The sequence below is a fragment of the Carassius auratus genome, chromosome 13 (genome assembly GCF_003368295.1).
Source record: "Carassius auratus strain Wakin chromosome 13, ASM336829v1, whole genome shotgun sequence".
Lineage (NCBI taxonomy): Eukaryota > Metazoa > Chordata > Actinopteri > Cypriniformes > Cyprinidae > Carassius > Carassius auratus.
Window position 1 is genome coordinate 19652806 of NC_039255.1, and position 10608 is coordinate 19663413.

Here is a 10608-nt window from a genome sequence, read left to right on the forward strand (position 1 = left end):
AGCTCAACACTTTAGTAGGCTATATACACAGTCTTCAACTTACTTTTCTGAATAAAACTGCTGCAAAATGTAGAAAAGCATTAATGGGCAATAAAATAATTAAGTGTGCAATTAATACAGATAGTGTAGAAGATTAATTATAGATTGTATAACAACTCAAGAATAGAAAGTATATTAAATTTATAAAGATTATTTTTGTAAATACATCCACAGTACACATAATATGGGTTCAATATCCAATAGTAGGTCCAGACTCACCTAATTTGAACTCAACAAGTAATATGAGCTCAATTAAAGCAGAAGAGTAACTCTCTGCTGACACCTTGTGGTTAATTCAGTGGTTATGTTACTTAATGTATTAACTAACATGAACAAACAAAGAACAATACATTACAGTAAATATTAATCTTTGTTAATGTTAGTTAGTGAGAATACAGTTGTGCACTGTTTATGTCAATTCAAAGTGCATTAACAATTGTTAACAAGCACAACTTTTGATTTTAATAATGCATTAGTAAATGTTGAAATTAACATTCACTAAGATTAATAAATGCTGTAGAGGTATGTGAATTAAAGTAGTTAATGTTAACAAATGAATCTTATTGTAAAGTGTTACTGGACACACTTTAAGAAATCTGTGCACATCAAACTGGACTACAATCAACATATTATTGCACAGAAATTCAACTTCGTTGTTTTGCATAAACGCATCAAATTTGAAAAAGAAATGAAAAAAGAGATGTTCAATGACTGACATGAGCCTTTAGGAAGTTCCCATGGGTTTTTGACAATGGCGGATTTCAGTTTATGAGTAAAATGCGGATAGTTTCTGTGTTTTCACGATTTTTCAGCGAATCTGAACCACTCTGTTTCTAAAATGCAAGTTTCATATAAAGTTCCTTGAGGGAAACCGTCGATTGAAAATGCTAGGGCATTCAGACTAAACAGCTCTGCATAAATTCTCTGTGTGCGTGTGTGTGTGTGTGCGTGCATGCGTGCGTGCGTGCGTGTGTGTGTGTGTGTGTGTGTGTGCAGATGCCGGGTAGATCAAACAATCCTCTGATCCTCAACACACAAACCACACTTTGCACTGAATGAACTGTACTTTCGCGCGAAATATCAACTCGTCTGTTTGCATACGCACCGTAGTATAAGGGGTGGTTATTAATAGGTTTCAAACCTTTTGACTAGTTTAGAATATTGTCTGCGAGATGAGTCTCCAGTGTCTTCAGAGTGTATTATTTTCAGGGTCTGGATCAATACTATGATTTATTATTGCAATAAAGCGAATCATTAAACAAGCAAAGTTAGACGTGCCCCCCTCCAAATGTGAGCTGTAATGGTTTGGTCCACAGTGGCGCGAAACTCCTCGCGCGTTACAGTGAACACGATCACGTTTCAGCAGAGGCGAGGTTTCTGTGTCTGCCAGCTGTGTGACTGGACGAGAAGTGCTTTGTAATTTTACATTTTGCAAAGAAAAGGCCTTAACTCGGGTGCAGTTCCGAGTTTTTATTTGCGTTCCGTTCTGTGGTTGCAAAACGCTTGCGGCTTTTTTGTGTGTTAGATAACTGGTTTATTAGTTATAGACATAACTGCTCTGCATAACTACACTGCAGACGTTTTTCAGACCTAGTTTAATTCTACAGCCGGTTTACCCAGAAAGCAGCAGAAATGAGTGGGTAAGTGTGTATATAATGCACATTAAGTAAGTTATGAGTTGTTAGCAGAGCCGTGTTCAATTATTATCTCCATGTTCACGTTGCAGCATTGCCAAAGAAGAAACACGCAGTGTGTCTCCTCACTGCCCCAAACCCAACGAATCTGAAGAGCCAGAAGGTACAGCAGTGGAGGAGAGCACTAATGGTAGGTCCAAACTATTCTCTGTGCATGATGGGACACCTGTCTGTGCAAGCCCATGCAGTCTTCAGTTTAACTTCAGTAATCTCCTGCATTTCACAGAAAAAAGTCTGCATGGAGAGATAATCATTACAAAGGAGATGGAGGAGGAGGAGAAACATTTAGTGGAGGAGGGAGAGAAGAAAGAAAGAGAAATGATGGAAGAGGTAACTTAAAACCATAAGACTATGTATGCAATACCTATAAAGTGATATTGTGTTCTTAGTCGGTATTAACATAACTGAGAAGTAATTAGAAATGTTTAGTTTTGTCACAGTGTGAGATGATTGGGTCTCCATGTTGTCCTATTTTGCAAAAATCTCTATTTTATAAATATAATTGACAGTGGAATCTGAGGTTCAGTTTATCAGTAAATGTCTGTATGAATACTGCATGCTGTTTTAACAGGCCCGACAGTCGTGGGAGAAAGATTCTCAAGAGATGCGCTTCAAAAGACTTCAGCACCTTTTGGAGAAAAGCAACATTTACTCCAAGTTTCTGCTCACAAAGATGGAACAGCAGCAGCTAGATGTGAGTGTTTTGATTGAAGACAGGAAAGCGCTGGTGAAGTGGCACGGAAACAGATGTTTGCATGCAGAGGCCTGTGAAGAAATGAATCCAGTGCTCTGCACCACCTGCCCCTAATGTGAAGTTTGATCGTGTCTAGTTTCATTTAATTTAAGGCTGTAAAGATCAGGGTAGATTTAAAACCAGCTTCCTTTCTTTAAGCTCTTTCTGGAAGCATCTGTGAAATCCACTTCACTATCCACCTTATTTTTAATTTTAGAGTGAATATGGCAATTTGTGACTTGAATGTGCAACGCTTCTGGTGTCATTCACTCAGTTATTTTACCTGTACAAAAACAGTCCATTTTATATTGCTGACTGGTATTTATACTTTTGTTTTAATTTATAGCCTCAAGCATAATGCACAAGTTTGTAATGCAAAGAGTTTAGTTCTTACTAAACTACTAATCGAAACTATTTTTTTTAATCTATCATCTATAGTGGCTAATGAATCGAGGCTTATTTCTGCATTGAAAATTCACGGTGACTGAAAATGTAATGATTCTGTCGAGTTCTTAATTTTTTAGTAGTTCGTGATAGAGTTGCAGCATGTTCTCAATTTAAGCTGTAATATTGACATTGCTATTTTGCTTGTGAAGTAATTCAAGTTTGATTTATTTAAAAAAAAAAAATTACAGGAAAGAATAAAAAAAGAGAGACTTGACAAGAAAGCTACTAATCAGAAGCAAAAGGTAAGTTTATGTTAATGCTTTATCAATTTCTTCTCCATGTTGACAAAGATGGATAAATGAGTTGTATTTCTCAAATGTCATTGTTTAATCCCCCCCCAACAGGGAAATGATAAGAAGACTGTAAAAGGTAGGATTCAAATATTACATTTCAATACAGAGTATTAACTGTGATCCTGTAATATTAAAATAAAAAGTACAGGGCTCCAGACATTTTACAAATTTTTGTGAGCAGTCGCACTGGTGGGACCACCACGTTGCCCAACTCATAAGCTCTGCCATTTGTTGCATTTGAGAAACATCAAACGGCAAATAAAACTAAAGTGAAACTAAACCGTGCTACGTTTCAGCTGCGCAGCGTGGACCGTTTATCAGCTCGGACCCTGACCAAAACAAATTTGTAAGGGCTCAGAACAGCGTTATTTGGGAGCCAAAGTTGATTTACTGTAACACTGCAATCAGTGTTTCAATTGTTACTGCACAGATGCAACAGTGCTGCGAGATCCAGTGAGAAGTGTTTGAATTCATCGCACAATGATAAGGTTGCTGCGAGATCTATTGAGAATCATTCAAATTCTGCACAGAAATCACTGACATGGATCAGGAAACCAGAAGCGGTAACGCTAACTGTAATCACGGTGTCCTGGTAGAAATAATCGAATGCATTATATCATTCATTTCAGGGTTTGTGCAACCATTTGAGAGAGAAATTCAAGCACTTTTCAATGGCTTTCAAGCATGTTAATGTTATTTTTAATGGGATGAACACAATATACTTTGTGGTAAGCAAACACTTAAAATACATCAAATCACATTTATAACCAGTAGACTGCAGCAGAGGAGCACTTATTGGCTTACTAGTTATTCATTTCTACTTTTTTAGATTTTATAAAATTACTTTTCAAATCAGGTTTTGTCAATTTTATACTTTTTTTGTGTGTGTGTTAGAAGTAATAAGTTTCAAACTTTAGTAGATTTTAGATTTTGCACTGGTTGCTGTTTTTAAAATAAAATTTTGTATGCATCTTAATAGTGCTTCACTGTCAAATCTGTATAAACAAAAGAAAAATAAACAAGAAATGAACATGAAATATTATTAGTAACTGCATTTATTGATGCAAAACACTAGTAATTTTATGACTAAATGATCTTTATTTTGAATACCTTCACGTGTCACCCCTATCGCTACCAAATCTGCTCCTGGCGCACCATCTGCAGAACTTAGTGGCGCTGGTGCCATGCTCTCAAATGTTAGTCTGGAGCCCTGACGTAAGATGTCTGATGTGCAGTCAATTCTGATCTGTTTGTTACATTTGAAGTTGAAAGAAAGAAGCGTGAAAGGGAAGAAGATTACAAAATCGCAGATGTTATGACTAAAGAGGTGAGTTTTCATTGTAATTTGTTTTTCAATGACACCAATATTTTCTGTTATGTTACTGATGTTGAATTTTTTTTTCTTTCTTTGTTCCTCTCTTAGGAAATTCTCTCAAAAGCCAAAAAAACTAAATTGGAAGAGGTAAAGTATATGTTTTGTTCATTGTGCCTTCAGACATTGTGAAATTCGTATTATCTGTATTGAAACTGTTGTAAAATGCTGATAAAACACCAGTGAGCTCACATTCTTTATTAATGCCAAGTTGCTACATTTCTTGGCAGCCATATACCACCTACAGTTGCACTGGTTAAAAACATTATAATAAAATGTTGTAATATTTAGTAATAATACTGTTTTGTTTTGATTTCTTATCTGAAGGAGGCTCATTCGTCAGTGAAACTGGAAGCTGAGGATATAGAGAAGATCAGCGACACCAACTCTGATATTAAAGGCCGGCTGTCTGAAACTTTGCGGGAAAATAGCAAGCAGATGCTGGATCCCGAAAGAACCGTGAATGGCCAGCGTGTGCCTGCACAGCAGCCCAAACTCTTCACTGGGGGTGTGATGAGGTGGTACCAGGTGGAAGGCATCGAGTGGCTAAGGGTACGTGAGCAGACCTGAATGTGTAGATGACCAGCAGAGGGCAGTATATTTAATCACCAGTGTCTGGATTATGAGCTCGATTCAATTTTCATCTAAATATTGTGTGTATCTTCTGAACTGCCTAAAAAGGGATAGCCAAACACACATTTCTTATACTTGTGAGTTGCCAAACAAGGATGTGTTTTGCTTGTATAATAGCTAATAAACGGGTCTGTCTGCTTTGCAGATGCTGTGGGAGAATGGTATCAATGGTATCCTGGCTGATGAGATGGGTCTTGGGAAAACCATACAGTGCATCGCCCATATTGCGATGATGGTTGAGAAGAAGGTCCTCGGGCCCTTTCTAGTGGTGGCTCCTTTGTCCACTCTTCCAAACTGGATCTCAGAATTCAAGCGCTTCACCCCAGAGGTGTGAAACCATAACGTTTGTTCATCTTCATTGAAATGAATGCTTTGATAAATACCAGCAGTTTGAGACATTCCTGCAGATTGACTGATTCTTTCGTTCTTGTTTTCAATGTTTCAGGTGACTGTCCTGCTGTATCACGGTCCACAAAAAGAGAGGATGGACCTGGTGAAGAAGATCCGTCAGCCGCAGGGTCCTCTCAGAATGTGTCCTGTTGTCGTTACATCCTTTGAAATAGCCATGAGAGACAGGAAGCTTCTTCAGGTAAACCGATCTGGCATTGCATTCTTTTACTTGCATACAAACTGTGTCTGGGCCCTGGTCTTGTGCAGAGTTCATCTGGAAAACGGTGAATACATAACACTGAATTGAATCCTGATAAGCACAAAGAAGTTTGAAGTGCATGAATGGATTGTTACGTTTTTCTCCTCAGCGTTTCCACTGGAACTATATGATTGTGGATGAGGGCCACAGGATTAAAAACTTAAACTGTCGGCTGGTGCAAGAACTGAAGATGCTGATGACCGACAACAAACTGCTGCTGACAGGAACCCCCCTGCAGAATAACCTGTCCGAGCTGTGGTCTCTCCTCAACTTCCTGCTTCCAGATGTGTTTGATGACCTGAAGAGGTAAGAAGGCACATGCAAAGGGAATTCATCATACTGTATGATACTGATCTCCTCCGTATATAGAATTGAGGATTCTCTTGACTCAAAATCAAAATGTTTTTTTTTCTTCTTTTCTTCCCTCAGTTTTGAGTCATGGTTTGACATTAGCACCATCACTTCAGATGCAGAAAACATTGTGGCTAATGAGCGCGAGCAGAATATCCTCCACATGCTTCATCAGGTATCTTCACCTGTAGACCTTTTCCAGAATGTAAACTTTAAATGGTCTTATATCAGGTATAGGCTGAGTATCATAAGCATTTACAGTTGTTCTGTTCTTTGTTGTTGGTTTGAATGTCAATTTAATGTTTTCAGATCCTCACACCCTTCCTTCTGAGAAGACTGAAGTCAGACGTCACACTGGAGGTCCCACCTAAGAAAGAGATTGTAGTGTATGCCCCCCTCACCAACAAACAGGAGGCCTTTTACATGGCCATTGTTAACAAGACTATAGCGAAGCTGCTGGGTCAAGAGAAGGTGAGTGTTAATGATAGAGGAACAGCAGTTATTCTGGGACACAAAGCTGTGCAACTTTTCTTTTCTGACACCAGCTTGTCATGGAGAAGAAAGTTCTACAGTATTTATTATTAACAATCATTCGAGTTTTGTATCTGCTCTGGTGTTTATCAAACAGCACCAAATACAAGATGTATTGGCACCAAACATCTGATTCATTGTTCATTCAACTCAAAATGTTTATCTCACTGAATATTTGTCTAAGTGTGAACAGGATATTAAATTAAACTTAGCAGGAGGAGTGTGGTTGGAGTATTTATTTATTTATTCATTATTAATAACAAGATTATGGCCCTTCTTTAAGGATGATTCAGCACCTGTGCCGCTAACATCCAGTGGCCGACCAAAGCGCAGGACCAGGAAGGTGGTGGACTATTATGAGTCAAACACGGACTCTGTGAAAGATCTTGAGAAATATCTAGAGAAGGTCCAGAAGGAGATGGACAGTCAGGCAAGGTTTGTCTCTCTTGTTGTGTTTACCTCTTCTTTAAACTCTCTGAGCTTTCTGACATGATATGCTTACGGTCTCCTTAGCTCCTGCCCAGTGGTGGATGTCTCAATGCCTGTTGATGCTCAAGTCAACTTAAAACTGCAAAACATACTGATGCTGCTGAAGAGGTGCTGCAACCATGCTTACTTGATCGAGTATCCTCTGGACCCCGCCACTGGGGAATTTAAGGTGGTACTTACACATCATTTAGCATGAGTTGTAATGATCTCATCTGCTATGAAGATATTGGCAACAGAATGAGTGTAATAATCATCTCAATGTTAACAGATTGATGAGCAGTTAGTGGAAACATCAGGGAAGTTTCTTATCCTGGACCGAATGCTTCCTGAACTGAAGAAAAGAGGGCACAAGGTACAGTTCACAATCTTTCATGCATACGATTTAATGATTAACTGCTCTGTCTGAGTAACAAACTCCACTGTGGTTATAAGACAAGTTTGCACGCATTTAACTTCGTAGAAAAAAATGTATCTGTGATTTGCATTAAGGGCTGAAAGATTTTTAATGTTTTAGTCTCTTATGCTCACCAAAGCTATTTTTTTTTTTTTTTTTTATCAAAGAGACACAAAAAGTATTGTGAATTAGTAAAATTTAGTGCCCTCATTATGCATGCACCTTGTAGAGATAAACAAAACGAGCAAAGAGTGTATATTTCCTTTTAAGAAAATGACGGATGATTTCATTATATAAGTTGCAACTGAAATTCTTTGTGACTGAAGAAAGGGAGACATTAACATCTTGGATGACATGGCAAGGTGAGTAAATTATCAGAATAAACATTCTAATAATTTTCTCACCTTGCCATTTCATCCAAGTTGTTATCAGTTAAAAACAGCTTTTTAGTAAACCGCAACAAATATATTATGTCAGGATTCCTTCACTTTAATGCATCTTTCTGTATAAAAAGATATATGAATGTATGTTTTGATGGTAGCCATATCAAACACTCTTTAATTACATACATTTTTTTTTAAACAGGTTCTGATTTTCAGCCAGATGACCTCCATATTAGATATTCTGATGGATTATTGTTATCTCCGCGGTTATGACTACAGCCGTCTGGATGGGTCAATGAGCTACACCGACCGAGATGAGAATGTGAGCAGCAGTTTGTTGGTTAAAATAAATTGCAATCACTACATTTTGTTGTTCTCATTTGACAATATATATATTTTTTTCTCTCATGCAGATGAAGAAGTTTTCTTCTGATCCGGAGGTGTTCCTCTTCCTCCTGAGCACTCGGGCTGGTGGTCTTGGGATCAACCTCACAGCTGCCGACACAGTCATCATATTTGACAGTGACTGGGTATGATTTTAAATGTGAAACCTGTTCATATGTGACCCTGGACCACAAAACCAGTCATTAGGGTCAATTTTTTTCTAAATATTGTTACTGGAGGAGCACAAGACAGACACAGTGGGCGTGGCGTCAGGCCTCGGAGAGGCTTTTATAAACAGAAAATCAAATAAAACGGGATAAAGGTTGCCAAAGGGGAAGAGTGTCCAAATTAAACAGGGAATCTGGTGTCCTCGTTGTGCTGCGGGGTTCGTGTGGGTCGGGCAGTGTTCATGGAGGAAGGATCCAGGTAAGGGACGGAGTCTGGAAGCCACATGCGCTCCCCTCTCCGGTCCGGGGTGGGAGGGGCAGTGGCTTCCTCTAGTGTCCACATCGCTCTCGTTGGCCACGGCGCTGGCAGGGGATGGACGGCCCAGCATCCTGGCCCGTCGGCCGTGTAAACTGGTTCGGTTCTCATCCGGATCGCGGGTCTGGCAGCTCACGTCTCTGGTGGCATGTGAGTCCGTCAACGCACCCTTCCTGGACCCATGAGGACACCAGTGTGCACGCACTGGGAAGATACATGTACGGTAGAAAATGTATTTAGGCTATTGCTACAAATATACCCCAGTGACTGGGGTAGACTGGTTTTGTGCTCCAGGGTCACATATATGTGACTTGTATGGAGCCCCACACATGACATGCAGATGAAAAATATTCATTGTGGCCATGAAATTAAGAATTTGTTCCATCTTTTTAGTTAAACCAATTCTTAATTTGTGTCCGCTTTAAAAGCTAAATAAATAGTTGGATAAAGCGTCTATTCTTTTTTTTCTTTTTTACGGTTTTAAATGAAAAGCCTAATTATCATCATACATTTTATGAATTTCTTTTTCAGAATCCCCAGGCAGATTTGCAGGCACAGGATCGGTGTCACCGTATTGGTCAAACGAAGCCTGTGATGGTTTACCGCCTCATTACGGCCAACACCATTGATGAGAAGATCCTGGAAAGAGCCTCTGCCAAGAGAAAGCTAGAGAAGATGGTCATTCACAAAAGTACGTAGCTGTTGCAGAAAATGCCACATTACCAACCTTTTGGATTTAATGAATTTCTTCTTATTTTTTTGCTGTGAGACTATTGACCCCAATATCTGTCTTGTTAGATAAGTTTAAAGGTTCTAAAGCAGAACTCAAACAGACCAAGAGCTGTGTGGATTTAAATGAGCTCGTGGAACTGCTGAAGTCCAGAGATTATGACCGGTACAGACATTCACACTGTATATCAAGCATTTTAATCCATCACAAAGTACTGATAAATTCTGTGTTGTAAGTTGCATCACAAGGACTGCTTTAATGTGATTCGTGCTGTTGCAGGGCAGTGAAAGGCACCAAAGGAAAGGTCATCAGTGACAGAGATCTGGAGATCCTGCTGGACCGTAGTGATTTAATGAGTAAGTGTCCTTCACATCTCAGATCTGAATGTCTTTGTAATTTGTGTGGATTCCACTGCATGGCAATTGTCAAAGTGATGCTTTGGCATTTTAAATGCCCCTTTTATATGAATCAAATCTCCCCTTTTCAGATCAAGCCAAGAAGCGTGTTAAACTGGAGAAGGATGGGGTGTTTAAAATAATGGAGACCAAAGATGAAAATGGTGAAATCAGTCTGTCCTGAGAACACTGACACTTGAAGTTGTCCCACTGCCTAAACTGATCAAGCAACATAAACTGGTCTAAAAGCTGCCTGCTGGTTCTACTGAAAGATTGAGATCTTCTCTCTTTTAGACTTTTAAGTTGAACACTGCTGCTTTTAATAAGTCCATTTGTGGTTTTGAGTTTTTACAAATTAAAGTTTTTTTTTTTTTTTTTTTTCATGCCATGCCAACTTTTGTTTTGGGATTAGCGCACAAAAAAAAAAAAGAATCCCATATTTTGCCAACTTTGTAAATACTGTTGTACATTTCATATGTAGCTGTCTGAAACTGAATAGTAATCGTGCATGTAAACTGCTTCAAAGCACTTTGACCTTCTAGAATACTGTAGGGCAAACATTCTTGTCATGTTTTCAGAATATAATAAACATTTCATATATAAAGTGC

General features: G+C 38.8%; 1 protein-coding gene across 1 annotated transcript; it reads left to right on the forward strand.

The window, feature by feature from the left end:
• The first annotated feature begins 1371 nt into the window (after positions 1 to 1371).
• LOC113112983 (lymphocyte-specific helicase-like) lies at positions 1372 to 10608 on the forward strand. The gene is made up of 23 exons (XM_026279046.1): positions 1372 to 1679; positions 1766 to 1863; positions 1960 to 2063; positions 2305 to 2427; positions 3102 to 3155; positions 3258 to 3282; positions 4472 to 4533; positions 4630 to 4668; positions 4906 to 5130; positions 5357 to 5539; positions 5657 to 5800; positions 5970 to 6166; positions 6290 to 6386; positions 6521 to 6682; positions 7026 to 7177; positions 7256 to 7400; positions 7500 to 7583; positions 8211 to 8330; positions 8422 to 8538; positions 9407 to 9566; positions 9674 to 9770; positions 9885 to 9961; positions 10093 to 10608. The coding sequence occupies exons 1-23, from the start codon at positions 1672 to 1674 to the stop codon at positions 10182 to 10184; spliced, it is 2565 nt and encodes an 854-aa protein (XP_026134831.1). The 5' UTR covers positions 1372 to 1671; the 3' UTR covers positions 10185 to 10608.

What these genes read in the sequence shown, in the direction of transcription:
- LOC113112983 (XM_026279046.1), top strand. An exon ending in TCAAGCGCTTCACCCCAGAG is followed by an intron (nt 5,540 to 5,656) that starts GTGTGAAACCAT and finishes TCAATGTTTCAG; the next exon opens with GTGACTGTCCTGCTGTATCA. An exon ending in AGCTGCTGGGTCAAGAGAAG is followed by an intron (nt 6,683 to 7,025) that starts GTGAGTGTTAAT and finishes CCCTTCTTTAAG; the next exon opens with GATGATTCAGCACCTGTGCC.